The 14,719-nt window shown below is 39.9% G+C and overlaps 2 protein-coding genes across 5 annotated transcripts in view; one reads left to right on the top strand and one right to left on the bottom strand.

Moving 5' to 3' along the window:
* The window catches only part of JAZF1 (JAZF zinc finger 1), a 159,308-nt gene extending 156,374 nt beyond the window's left edge, over window positions 1-2,934 (top strand). For both annotated transcript variants that reach the window (XM_019535334.1, XM_019535344.1), the window contains exon 4: window positions 595-2,934. In XM_019535334.1, coding sequence (XP_019390879.1) covers window positions 595-771 — 177 coding nt within the window. In that variant the 3' untranslated portion in view covers window positions 772-2,934. The remainder of the gene's footprint in view (window positions 1-594) is intronic.
* A 1,172-nt stretch (window positions 2,935-4,106) lies between these two features.
* The window catches only part of TAX1BP1 (Tax1 binding protein 1), a 92,926-nt gene continuing 82,313 nt past the window's right edge, over window positions 4,107-14,719 (bottom strand). For all 3 annotated transcript variants that reach the window (XM_019535308.1, XM_019535321.1, XM_019535312.1), the window contains 2 exons: window positions 5,884-5,969; window positions 4,107-5,267 (listed from right to left, as the gene is read on the bottom strand). In XM_019535308.1, coding sequence (XP_019390853.1) covers window positions 5,066-5,267; window positions 5,884-5,969 — 288 coding nt within the window. In that variant the 3' untranslated portion in view covers window positions 4,107-5,065. The remainder of the gene's footprint in view (window positions 5,268-5,883; window positions 5,970-14,719) is intronic.

The raw sequence follows: 14,719 nt of genomic DNA, 5'->3' as shown, positions 1-14,719 counted from the left end.
ATTGGATGCTTATCTTGCTGGGATCCTATGACCCCAGCTGACTTCCTGCCCTTTGGGCAGGGGGCTGGACTCAATGATCTCCCGAGGTCCCTTCCAGCCCTGATGTCTATGAAATCTATGAAACTACCCTAAACCTTCTGAAAGAAGGTTGTTGGATACTCAAGTGCCACTTCGTGGTCAACCTACTGCCCTTCGTTTGCTAATGTGAGAGTTGCATCTAAGATGATTTTCAGGAGCACAGAAAAAAGAAAAAAAAAAATCACACTGAAACTGTCAGAAAATGTAGAATATTATTTCTGATACTACTGTATAGTATTTTGGAAAATGTCAACATTTAATGATAGAAAAGAGTTACCAAGGTTATGTTGGACCTGCTGTTGTGTATATAGAACAAAATTATTCCTAGGACTCAGCCTTTACTCACATCTTGAATGAATAAGAGAAGTACTTGCACTGCAGTGAACACCTAAAGATAGTTTCTAATAGTTGTTCAATTTTGTCCCATAAAATTTAATAGTCAATTTCTATTTTATAACAGGAAGCCAAAAACATTGTTAGACCATTTGACAACTAATATTTCACTCTCTCTCACAGAACGTGAACGGTATCAAGTACCATGCCAAGAATGGCCACAGAACACAGATCCGTGTACGCAAACCATTCAAATGTCGTTGTGGAAAGAGTTACAAGACAGCTCAGGGCCTGCGGCACCACACAATCAATTTCCATCCCCCAGTGTCTGCTGAGATTATCAGGAAGATGCAGCAATAACATGCTGGTCACAAATGTGCCAAGAAATCCTCACCAGCAGTTGCTGATTTTGAAAACAGCCACCTTTTTCAGGGGAAGCATTCAGCAACCCTTTAAAAAATTAAATGCATGCTTTAAATTTTTCTGTAATTTTGGAATGATGTATCTTTGTAGAGTTAATGATTTTGTACATTTGCACATGTAATCATCATACCCATTTTCATTACTTTGAGATAAGGTGCTAAAAAGCTATAGATTCTTCAGAACATTTTTCTCCAAAAAAAAAAATTAAAAAATAGGGGGTGTTGCATATTTAGTTGTACTGCAGTGTTAAATATGAGTATGAGGAGGGAAGCTTGGCACTGACATCATTTCAAGATTGTAATGTGATTGAAGACTTTCAAACACATCAGTTAACGTATGTACAAAACCAAAACAATACCAACATTGTCAACCTGGTTAACATGCCTTATGTAATGAAGTTATCAGTGGGGTAGCAAGTCTTTAGGTATTGGAAATATAAATAAGAATGTTTAACATAATATGCTAAAAATATTTTCATACTTAAATAACATACATAAAAGGTGTGCTTGCTGTATTTTATATTATCTTGCAATTTTTTTCTTCTTGAAATGCTGAAAAATCTTGCCATTTGAACTAGTAAACAATCACTTTTTAGTGTTAGGAATTACTACTACTTTTCCTTTTTTTTTTTTTTTTGTACAAGATGTCATATTAAGTTCATGCCCATCAGACTTTTGAGGACCAAGATTCCAAGTCCAACTAAATATTTTCCCCTGAATTATGCTGTTAGAAAGACGCTTGGAAATACTTAAGTGCAAATTTGTGTGTGTGTGAGAAAATTATATCTTCATCTCAGATGAAGTTTTAAAGCACTTTGTAGTTCTCTATTGCCAACAGATTTTATGTTTTATGTGTTGCCAGTTCTTGCAACTACTGTACTAGCATGTGCCTGTGGTTGCAAATAAAAGTTTTTTAAAAACCTACTAAGCATGTTTTAAGGAGGTACATGATTTGCGTTGAGGGAATTTCTATTGAACCTCCTTCACATTCATTGTATTTTAAGATTTTTTTTTGTATATTTTTGCCTCTTATTGTAGGTCACTGCATTCTGATTGGAAATGTCTGTTTAGCTTTACAAATCGATTTGCTGAAAATTAACATATGAGCCTTTATGATGATGAAATGCTTCTTGCAGGAGGTGGACAAAGACTGACATAAAACAAGTCATCACAAAATAACTTAGTGTCTGGACCATAACTGAATATTTATTGCTTACCTTATCATCCTGCTTTGAGCATTCTCTCACAAGTGCTGCTCTCAGATTACCAATTTAGCTTACCAATAGTCTATTTATGCAACCCCTTCCCCCCAAATTGAGGCTTATATCCCATGAAAAAAATATGTATTTAAAATGCATTTCTCTTTTTCCTTGACCTGGTGTGGATTTTCAGACAAATGGGAAACAGCCTCTCCATTTAAAAAAAAAGATGATTGCTGGCCTTCAAAATGTTTTGAACTAGATAAATGAACTTCCTTTTAGAACTGCTGAATCTTCACGTAGGAGTTCTGAAAGTGTAAACAGTTTCCCCTTTTACATATATTCCATCCATTTCAATCTTGAACAGACAACAGCGGTTGTGCAATGCAATGCTTTCAATTAGGTATAAAGGATGATGCAGACATAAGAATCAGTTGGTTGGTACATAAAAGCCCCATTTGGCCATTTCTTCTATAGTTTTGGCAATAAGTCTGGAGAGCAAGTATTGTCTCAGCTCCTACTGCAAGAAACTACAGGTTGGATAAGCAAGTTTAACAGCTAAACGGTCATAAAATGTCATTGTTGCATGTCAATTTCTTTCAACTATCAAAATGAAATTCCAGTTTCTATTTACCTATTCATTGTGACAGTATTATTAAACAGGTAAAGATGGGACTATTTTGTTATACTGTGTATAGTGAATGTATTGTACTGTGTCTGTGAAAAGTGTGCTTTAAATTATATTTTCATATGTTTTGTTGGGGACAAAGTACATTAAGTTCGAAAGTGACAGAGGTTTGTTTTAGAACTGAAGGCAACTTAATGAATTCCTGTCAAGAAAGCTGCTTATAAATGTAAATCAAATCACATTTAAAATAAACTGCCTCTGACTGAAAAACAAATATGACTTGCCTTTGGTTTTAAGACTGATCAGTTTGGTTTACATACACTAATGCTATTTTTATGCATTATTCAGTTCCCTGTAATGGTAAAAGCAGCAGAGCATTCAGCAACCCATTTAAGTATCAGTTAGGTAGAATGAAACAAGATGTTCTTAGCAAAAATCAACACTACAATATGTGGCATCTTAGTGTGGGTCCCCCCGGGGCCAACCTCCTTTCTTTATATAAGAAAGCTGTGATGGTGTCCAACCTGTTCATATACCACATGAGATTCAAGATTCATCAGTTAAAAACTGAACCCTTCATATTCTCCTTTGATCTAATTTAGCCCTTATTTAGTGGCCTTGGATATTCTTCTTTTCTTCAGGGACAGAAGGGTAATTGAAAAACATTTTTAACTCCTAAATACTCCAGTGGTTTTGATGCCCAGCTGAGCACCAAATATATGTTTTATATTTATAAATACATACAAACCACTCTGTCACCCATGCTCTAGGGAATTTACTCTGTAAATCTTCCTAGAATACTCTGGCAAAACAAGTATCGACCTGTGCTTCCAAACAAACTGGTTTTGAGGTTGTTTTCTGTCTTTGGTGCCCTCTACAGCCATCATAGTGGGACTTCTTAAGTCTTTATTTTTCTCTTTTCAAACATGTTCTGTGCATATGTCTTATATACTAGTAAGGATGAAAGATGAACCAAACAAAATACTGCTGAATAGGCACTAAAATAGTTGAATGTTGTCAATCATGTACATCTCTGTATAGATAGATAGAGCACATGATTGACAACATATATATAAATAAAACCTTAGTTTAAATTTTAGGGCAATCTTTGGCTGAGTATGCAACCACCACATTGTTCCTGGTGTTAATTTTAGGTCCTAAAATTCTGTTGCCTTAAAATTTAAACCAAGGTTATTTTATTTATATATAACATGGTGGTTGCTGGTCACCCTTGAAAAAACTGTATTATCTATGTAAATAAAAAAGAACTACAGAAAAAATTACTCAGTACCTTAATACCTCAAGCATCTCATCCAGACAAAAAGATAAGGAGATAAGCAACCATTTGTGTTTGACAAACAGTCAAGTCATCTTTCACACCAAGAACATTTTTTAAATCAAGTCACATGTTTTCCTGAGTGAATGATAAAACAGGGAAAACCAGACTTCAGGAACAACTTCGCTTTTAATGCAACAAGACTACTGTACAACAGGTAGAAAGCAAATTATTATCCAAAAAAAAATTACTTTCTCGGTTTAGATAATACATTGTTAAGTAATTCATTGAAGTGTTTGGATATATGTGCTGCTGGTACTTACTGTAAAATAATGTGCACAGTTAAAACGGAGAAGTAAGAAACCCAAACAAAAAGAATACAAGGTTTTTTACTGAATGCAAGTGCAACCGATTGGTGGTGATATTTATATAATTATTTCTAAGTAAGCATAGCAATTTATTTCAATTAATAAAAATACTGTCTTACAGTATAACATTACTTAGTTGAAGGTTATCCCCTAAAACAAATATTTTTATATGTAAAAGTAAAGTATTTGCCATTTATTTTTTGTTACAAGCATGTAAATCTCATAAGACATGCAACTACATTTCAAAAATGGATTAGAAAACTATATTTCCATTAGGTAAGTTACATAACTTTATGCATCAACTATATCCAAAGAAATAATACACAAGATTACTATGTGAAACATCTGTTTATTACATACTCTATGCTTTAATGTTTAATCATGCTCCAATTACCATGGTCAAGAGATACCTCTGTTCATGCTGTAAAATAGTACAGCAACAAGAAATTGGGTCTACTTTTCTATGGATAAATCACAACCAAGTTATTCCTGTCTCCTTACAAATTTCACTGAACAGGAATAAATACAGATACATAAGGCTTTTTTTCCTTCTAAAAAGTTACATCGAGAGTCTAAACCAGTAACAGTTGATAGCCAAAGATATGCCTGGGATCCAATTACACAGTAGAGCATTACTAGCACTTAAGCAGAAATCTGCATTAAGTTATATGAAAGCTGCATGTTCCTGTTCTATAGGTGGACTGCCCACTCTAGGTCTTTTTTGCAATTAAGTTGAGAAAAGAAAAACGCAAATGCCTCCTCTAATCAAAATTTAACACATTTGAATCAAAGTGAGTTTGCACGTGCCTCTCAAAGCCTTGCTGATTGTAGTCCGGAGGAAACTGCTCGCTGCACATGGGGCACACTTTCCAGTGACTTTCAACATGTTGTTCAAACTTGCTCTGGTCATAGTTAGGTGGAAACATCACATCACAGAGCGGACACTTCTTGTGCAGATCAAAACTTGGGTGGGGGGAGGAAGAAAATTAACCATTAATATAAGTGACAGAAGCAAAAATAAAAGATCTGATACTACTGAAATCAATGGGGTGTTGCCATTGATTTATATGAGAGTTGTGTCAGGCCTTAAAAAGTCCAGGTAATTTAAAACTGATTAAACCTGCCATTAGCAAAATGTTCAGTATATTAAAATAGCTCTGCACTGACATTTCAAAATCACAAAACTTGAATCATTTTGACATCATGCTGGAATACAAAGCTACTGAACATCTTAATGGCCAAGCGGTTTCATGGAAAACCACTTCCCCTACTCAAAAATACTTGCTCTTAGCAAACAACACTTTTTAAAAGCTGTAAACTCAGGGTCAATTAGGTTGGAAAGAAAAGAAATAAAAAAGCAGTTTTTCATTAATGTTCCCATAATATTGTCACATTCAGTGAAATGAGCCAGAATGGTAACAGCCTTCCCTAATAAATAATTCCCTGATAAATAAACATAACACAAATGCTGCCAGAAAATTCTGGGCAACTTAGCAGCATTCCTTTGAGTGAATAAACCCAGGAATATAAAATTATCTATTCCACTGCACAACAGTACAATAAAGAGATATAAACTCACCTGGAATCAAAACAAAAACTTGTTCCCCGCTCATGCAAAAGCAGACTTGGAGGCTCAGGAGCAGAAGGTACAGTGTTATCATCCTCCTGCAGAATAAGAGCACAGTAAAATATACAGCCTCCACAAGAAACTGTTTTGGGGGAAATTACTGCTGCTATCAGGAGAAAGCTTAGGAACTAGGTTTCCCTCTGTTATTTAAGAACTTGTGCTCCAGTATTTTGATTGAAATATATAAAAACCAAGACAACAGAGAGACCTACTAACAAAAAGCTAAATAAACTGCTTATTGGCCATGCACAAACAGCTAAATCTATGCAAGTGCATCTATGCAAGAAACTTTACTGCACATTAGTCTAATCTAATGCACAGGTAAGCATCAAGCAAATTTGCTCCCAACGGGCACATCTTCAGATGTATGCGGCGGCTCAGTTTAATGCGCCTGAATTTTCTACACAGGTCAACTTACTACAAATGCCTGAAATGCCTGGGGGTCAGACCGCAACAACAAAGCTGTGTTAAACCCAATGCTGGGCCCCAGATTACAAGCCATAACAACATTTTACTGGAGGACTAAAATTCAAAACTAAAATTCTAGATAACAGACTGTCACATTAGACTCTTAGAATATGTCAATTTGAATTTCAGTGGAGGGAAAACAACATTGATTTAGATTCACATGCTTGGTCCTCGCCAGTCAGTTTTGAGTGATCTGTATATGCTGCTATCACCAGCCAAGCATGTCACATTTCACACAGCAGTCAGGCACATCAGCTAAATTGCCCTGTTTGGCCGCTTCCTCTCATCAGCTCTGTCAATCGTACTTTCATTTCATGAACACTAACAGCAAATAAATAGCTTCAGCATCCACTAATGAGGATCGCTATGCTGATGGACAACAAGGTTTGCCTGAGAACCTCTATCAAGGCAGGCCTACCACTGCACAATATACCCTCTCCTCCCTCCCTCCATGCTCCCCTAATCCATCTATTATGTAAAATTCTGCAGCTGAATAGCTACAAAATATCCTGTACCAGTAGTACTTCAATTTAGCTCTGCTACTTATTTTCTGGCAAGGGAAAAACCACAGCAATGCAGTGTTTTGGTTTTCATTTATAGTAATGTCTCAGTTAAAATTTGCCTGCATGGCTGCTGTGGTGTAGCACAGCTGAATGAAGGACACGAAGAATAGGAGGAAGGAAAAAAAGGGGGGAGGGAGAGATTTAGACTTGCGCATACATTCTTTGCATGAAGTACAAAGCTACAAAAAGCCTGGTGGGTTCTACACATCTTGGTTCCATTCTGCGTACAGAGGAAAGTAGGATGCATCTCATAAGTAAGCTCTGCCGCTCTGTAGAATATGGCAAAACCTCTGACCCACCAGATGTTCCATTTTCTATATTCATTTCTCTCAATTCCAGTGGTGCAGTTTACACATGAATCATGAACGGCGATATTGCAAATTTCCCCCCGCCCCTCCAAAAAACAAATGTGTACATACAAAAGGATGGCTGCAATTACATGTCTAGTGTGCATGGTCAACATTTTTAATGCTTTCAAACAACTCTTACCCCTCTATTCCCCATTTTCTGTTAAATGGGCACACTGTTTCCTCATGAAACCCGACAGAGATGAGACAGGATGTGAAGATTCCTTCCACATTTCTCCCCCTGAACAACAGATGTTTAGTTTCAGCCATTTAACATTTTCATTAAGCAGCTAGTGGGCCTTGGTACAGCAGATGCTAGCAACACACATTCGTTTAACTTGCTTGCCTAGCACCTACACTGAAAGAGGCATGTGAATTTTCAAGGCACTATTTGTTCTTCTTCACCCTGGAGGACAGTGCCAATACTAATGAGGGAAAACTACTGGTTGTGATCTAAAGATCTAAAATGTAGTAATACTATGTTCTAACAACTTTGTCTTGTAACTGAAAACCCCAAGAGAAACATGGGCACAAAAAAAAATGGAAAACCGTATTCTGAGTACCACACTTTATGGTTTATAGATTGATACAGTGTACAAGTTGACCCCATATTTCTGCACAAAAAAGGTAGATCCATAGTGTAAGTTGACCCCACCTCCGTGTGTGAGGTGCTGGAAGCCCAGGCAGACTTGTGGCAGAGGCGGTGTGCTGGAGGGCTCCTGGGAAGCTGGACTGGATCCCTGGAAGCTCAGGCAGCACACGGCCCATTGGTAGCCCAGCCCCATAGGGCCACTGCCGCAGCAGAGGGAAGGATCGGGCCTCCCCACAGCTCAAGAGTTACTCGCTGCTGTGGGGCGGGCAGGCAGGGAGGCTCTGCTGAAACAGAATTGGGCCCCTCGCCAGTTCTGCCTTCAGCAGGCTCCTGTGGCCAGCAGAGTGCCTGGGGCCACCCAGGAAGGGGCCAATGGGCCCCATGGGCAGTGTGGGGTGTCAGGCAGGGGCAAGAGGGAAAGCTAGCGGTATCAGGCAGGGCTGGTCTTCCCCACAACTCTGCCTGTCACCCCTCACTGCCCACAGGACATGCCAGCCCCTTTCCGGGTGGCACCAGATGTCTTGGCAGCCAGAGGTACCTGCCTGAAAAGCAGCAGCAGTGAGGGCCCCAAACTAATTTCACATCTGAAAGAAACGTGCCATGAGAAAACACATTTCTCCAGGGGTGCTGGTACTCCAAATACACAAGTCCCATAAGAGAGGATTTCTTATGACTTTCATTTCTATGGCTAGACCACTGCTTAGATACATGGCACAAGGGTCCAAAAAGCAAGACAGATGGCACTTTGCTTACCAACTGGTCACTTTCCTCCAAATTCCTTTCATGCCATACCTATACACCAGGGGTATCAAATATATGGCCCTGCAAAGCCCTGCCATCCAGTCCTCCGTGCTGCCCCAGGTCTGAGCAAATCCATACGAGGCACATCACATGCCACACCATCCTTGTACATATTACTATGGGGGCTGGGGAGAGATACCATGTGAAGTCAGCTGGTCTGGGATCCATGCTACATAACCACAGCTGGACTAAGCCACATGTGGCACCTGGTCTGAAACTGCACCACACAGTGCCAGCTCCAGCCAGTCCAGGACCTGCGCAGGTGCACAGGTGGTGCAGTTCAGCTGAGATGGGCACCACATGCAGTGCAGCACAGCACTTGCTCTGGCCAATACTCGCTCTGGCCAATCTGGGATCTGCACCACACAAACCTGGCTGAACTGTGCCACACATGGCACTCCTTCCAGAGGCTCCAGGACGCATGCTACACATAGTGCAGGTCCTGGACAAGCTGGAGCAGGCTCTAGAGACAGTATGTTGGGGGAGGGGAACAAGAGAGGGGACAAGGTCCATGGACCTGATCAGGCCCACACATCAGCCCCACACCACTGATCTGGCTTATAAAGCCAGACAAGAATGATACCCCCGCTATTCACCTTTAATGCAGAATGGCAGACTAGAAGTCATGCACAAGGGTAATAACGTTACTAGGGTAATTAACAGCACTTTCTGGAGTCAACAATTAGCAATTACTAGTACTAAATATTAACAGGGACAACTACAGATGAAAAAGTTAATGACCAAGTTATACAATATAACAAGTATGAATGGCAAGTGTCATTCTCTCCCCTGCCTGTCCATCCTGCCAGTTAAATTCTGGCTAACACCACCTACTAAGGATCACCTGCAATGACCTGAACAGAAGTTTAACGAGACTGCCTCAATAGTAATAGACACTTCTCTGAAAACAAGTGTTGGGTTACTGCTCAGATGATTTGTTTTCTCCATACAAACTGTAGTGCACCATAACAATTCTACAGTTTTATACTACACTGTAGAAGAAAAACCCTTTGTACTAGTACATATATTTGACCAACAAAGATTGAAACAGATAGAATGGTACTTCTGTATGCTTTGCATCACCTACCACTGATCAAGTAACAAATAACTGCCAAAACCCTGTCAATTTCTATTAGCTGTGTCAGCAAATAGTGGATTGTACTTTAGAGTCAGCTTCACTGCACGTGCTTTTCTACTCCAGTAGCACACTGCACAGAAACTAAAGATAAGATGATAATATCAGAATTTTTAACAATGCAATCTATTTCATAATAAGGGTTGAGAGCTACCTGAAATAAGTATTTTAAACTATCACAATTTACATTCCAGGCTAAATAAAATTTTGCCATCAGAGCTGCTTTGCTTATTTTTCATTTCTCTATCTAGTTATTTATGGCAATTTTACTAATAAATTCTCTTTATTTTAAACATGATTCTAAGTTATTGTTACACTGCAAGCTTTGTGTCTGCTTGAGCTTTGTTTGAAAGTGATTTTTGTAGCACTTGAACAAAGACCAAAATTCAGCTTCTATTTACTGTTCAAATGGCCTCTCAGTCCTTTTGCAGTACATCTTTTTGCTTTAATAAAATTAGAGTATCATGCTAAATTTTTTTTTTTATATATATATATATATAAAAAAATATTCATATTTATGAGAAACTAGTTTTGATGGTCATACAATGGTGAATTGGACTGTTCTTGATGGTATTAAAAGAGACTTGGGTTTTGGTCTAACTAGAGACCTTTGTACAGGTTCAAAACTATTACTTGAAGACACTGGAACAGTACTTCGTGATATATTTCATTCCACTCTGCTTAATTCTTGAATATTTTCTATATGAATTGACATGTCTGAGTACACAAAGGACACGAGGAAACCCCTAAACTAGACATACCATAAAAAAATAATAATAATAATAATAAAACAGTAACTCTTTGCTAGTTAAACCACTCTTATATAATAAATCTTACCAAAAGTTCATGGTTGTCCCACACTCTAGGAGTGTTAGACTCAAAGATCAGCTCAAATTTAGATATAGAAAACTGAACCGGAAGACAAAACGAGATGAACACACTTCTAAAAAAAAAATCAAGGCATGCTGCTTGACGATTTTGGCGCTCATTCTGAGACTATTTCCACAATCATTTTCAGTGCAAATCACAACAGCATCTGACTGCCCTGAATATTGAACTATATGCTGACTCAATAAAGTAACTAAGACCTAATAACAGCAGTAGCATTATCTTTTCTTCTACTTTGCAATAACTGGGACTACAGAGAAATCGATTTTTAAAAAAAGTATTTCATCTATTTTCCTGATTTCAGCAGTGGCCTACTCCTGATACTTTAGAGATGGATTAAACTCCCAGTTTAGTAAGGTCTCATCTCCCACCACGTTACTTCACAGTGTCTTCACAGTTCCAATGTCTTCAAGTCTTCAGCTCCAAGTTTCTCCTACCTAGTATAACTGAAGATGCCCCCTTTCATCTACACAGGTTATAACAATTTACATCAAAGCTGAAATGCCTATTTAGCCCTTTCAGATGGGTTATTGTCCCACAGAAAATAAATCTTGACATGAGAACTCAGATCAAAAGCACAAATGAGTAGAATATGACTAAAAGTTACAGTACAGAAGGAGCTGGACATTAACCACTTTGCCTCATTGGACTACAAACACACCTTTCTTTTATTTTTAATGAACTAGTTATCTCTAAGAGATCCTGTCATAATGAGTTCCACAAGTCAGAGCATAAATTTACTTAAATTTGTTTTTAATATTACATTTACATTTTGCCTTTTACTATTATTATTAGTATAAAAAATAGTTAATGGGTTTGTGGGTTTTAGATAACCAGCTGGGAAGGGGGGGAGGGGAACCCTGTCTGGAATTTAACATAGTCCAAGAGCTTTACTGATCATTAATATGTAACAACAAACTAAACAATACTAGTCCTGTGCTTAATAACAAGATCCCCACCCAAGTTGCCCATAAAAGAATCAACAAAGAAAATTGTTACTTGGGTGCTTTACACATATGGACTGGAATTAAATACGTGCATTTTCAAATCACTTGTCCATGCTAAACAACCACTCTGGGCTTCAAGGAGGTTCTTTTCTAGTTCCTACTGAAAGAGACCAGCTTCCACTCTTTGTTTTTGTTCCTATCCACTTCCTCAGAGCAAAAAGGAAAACAAGGTGAGCCATTAGAGGGTATTTTTACTTCTCTCCCCCTGAGTACAGCATCCACATGCATACTTACTATGCTAACAATGTTCTTCAGGAGTTGCTAGGCAGTTATTCTAGGCGCACTGCCATCTGCAATCAGTTCTACATTTCCCCTCTCAGGGAGCCCAATGGGGACCCACCCCATCCCACGAATCAGCAGGACAGGTGGGGGGGCATTCTCTCGTGGTTGGAATCTTCTTGGAGCCCCGGGAGGGTTCCTGACACCAGAGAACAGCCCTTGCCTGATGTACTCCTCCAGTTCAACCTAGAGAGTATTGGAGGGGAAAAGGCTAGGTCTGGGAAGTGGGGGAGTGCCCAGGGCTGGAGTCCACCAGCCCAGGAGAAGACTCATCCCCACCCCCAACCATCTCCCTGCCCCAGTTCCCAGCCCCTTGGCTTTAAATGCCATCCAGCTGGGTGGTAGGGACAGGGGCAGAAACTGCAACTCTCATAAAACCAAGAATTGGGGCAGGGAAGCTGCCCCCAAGTCTGGTTTCCAGCCCTTTCTAGCTTCCCTTTGCCACCCAGCTGGGATAGAGCAGGAACTGGGACTGCAAAGCCCCAGGGTCTGGGAAACAGGGCTCCCCCCCAAAAGTGGAGGTGACAATTTACTTGTCATGAGTACAATATGGATAATCAGAAATCCTGGACTCTCACCCTTGTAGTTTATGCTGGTGACAGAAAGAAAACAAGAAGTTTTAGTGATTGAGAAACAGTGTGGTACAGTGATGAAATTTAGGGTTTAGATAATACAGATCTGAATTACAGACTTCCAGTGACTTTGCAACAGCCCTCAGCTAGAATGGCAACCTGAGAAGAAGGATCTTGACTTCTAATCTTGAGAGTCACAGCCTTAGTTAACATTCAGACTAATGAATTTGATGGGAACTTAAAACAGCAAGTACAAGAAGTGGGATGGGAACCTCTGGTCTCCTCTTTCCCTGCTCAGAGATCAGGAATATTTGAGAGGGAAACTTCAGCTAGTTATGAGAGCCCAGCAGTTCTGCATTTCAGGGCCTTAGCACAGTCACTCAGAAAATAAGGAACACACACACACACACACACACATACTGAAAATGCTAATTTCTACAACTTGCCTGGCATTACACAGGAACTGTACATTAGGCAGAGATAGAACCCAGGTCTCCAGAACAGCATTCAACTGTCTAATCAGGATATAATCTGTTCTTCTTCAAATTCCCTGCCCTATTCACTTTCTAACTTCTTCTTCAAATGAGGCTGAGATTCTTTAGATACCAGCCTCCATTGTTATGCAACCCTGACCTATTCCAGAGCAGGTCCAGTCACTGCTCTGAACAGGGTCGGTTGCACCCTATGGATAAAATAGCTGCTGAACATATACTGTATTTACTTGAATAGAAGACAACCTAAATTGTAAGATGACCCCAATTCTACACATGGATTTTTTAATTTGTTATAATTTTCTAGGTATAGGTTATAATAATTGAAGGCTCGCCTTGAATTCATCCCCCTTTTGCTGCTACAGCAGGGAAAATAGATCTTGGGGGTCAGGGAGTTCTTTTGTTCTCTGCCTCCCCCAACTTTTTTTCCTGGCAACCCCGTTCTTCCTCTCCTTACTGCCAAACCTTGCTCTCCCTGAGCACGTGGAAATCAGGAGCAAATGTGAAAATAATAACCTTGAAATGTGACTTGGCTGTAGCAATTTGCATATAGTACCTATGCACTTAGTTCATCCAGAATTCATGTTACCTTTTTTTGAAACTGCTGTTAGTTTTAGCACAGACACTTCATTAACATACTTTTGAGCAGCACTGGCACCTACTTATTTGTAGTGCAAAATATGCAAAGACTCATGATTTACCATATAGCTCACTGGGCTGAGCCCCATCCAAACCAACAGTGTGTCAAGCTACAGTGACCTCAGAGCTCAGCACGTGTGTGTGTACTCCAGATACCCCCCACAAAGAATTCATGTGCTAATTAGCACCCCACTCATTACTGGAACCAGGTGTTCTTGTCATGCATCTTAGGGATACTCCAAAAATGTATATAAAGATGAGGCACAGGGCAAGCTGGTCCAACTTCATCTCATGGAGGGCAAGGCCACATTAATCATATATGTGACAGGCTGAGACAGGGAGTGATAGAGCGACTGTGGGTAAACTGTTTGGGGCCCCATTGGTGATGTTTACCAGGCATTTAAGGTTGGTGAAGAAACAGGAATCATTGGAAAAGGGGAAGTGGTGAAGCTCAGCTGTGGGAGTGAAGAGGAAGTCAAAACGCATGGCTTACCATGACCTGAAAGAGTCAATGCTGAGGAAGACTGAACTCAATGGGCACTACAATATATCTTATTCAGATACAATAGGAAAAAAATAAAAAACCATGAGACTCCGGTGTCAACACTTACACAGTCAAATGGGTCACTAACTGGCTGAGGGCCGCACACAGACAGTGGTGGTGGATGGGTCATTTTCGACCTGGAGGGATGTGGGTGGTGGGGTTCTGCAGGGCTGGGTCCTCGGCCCGCACTGTTCAATATCTTCATCAGCGACTTGGGTGAGGGGGTAAAAAGCACCCTGTTCAAATTTGCTGATGACACTACGATATGGGAGGGATGTGGGCACGCTAGACGGGAGGAATAGGCTGCAATCGGACCTAGACAGGTTACAAGGGTGGGTGGATGAGAACAGGATGGGTTTCAACACTGACAAATGCAAGGTGATGCACCTGGGGAGGAAGAACCAGCACCGTACCTACAGGCTGGGGAACTCCCTTCTCATCAGTGCAGAGGCAGACAAGGAT

Source organism: Crocodylus porosus, unplaced genomic scaffold (assembly GCF_001723895.1).
Source record: "Crocodylus porosus isolate Cpor-Errol unplaced genomic scaffold, CroPor_comp1, whole genome shotgun sequence".
In the NCBI taxonomy this organism is placed as follows: Eukaryota; Metazoa; Chordata; order Crocodylia; family Crocodylidae; genus Crocodylus; species Crocodylus porosus.
The sequence above is the reverse complement of the archived record's forward strand: the minus strand, read 5'-3'. Positions and strand labels throughout refer to the sequence as shown.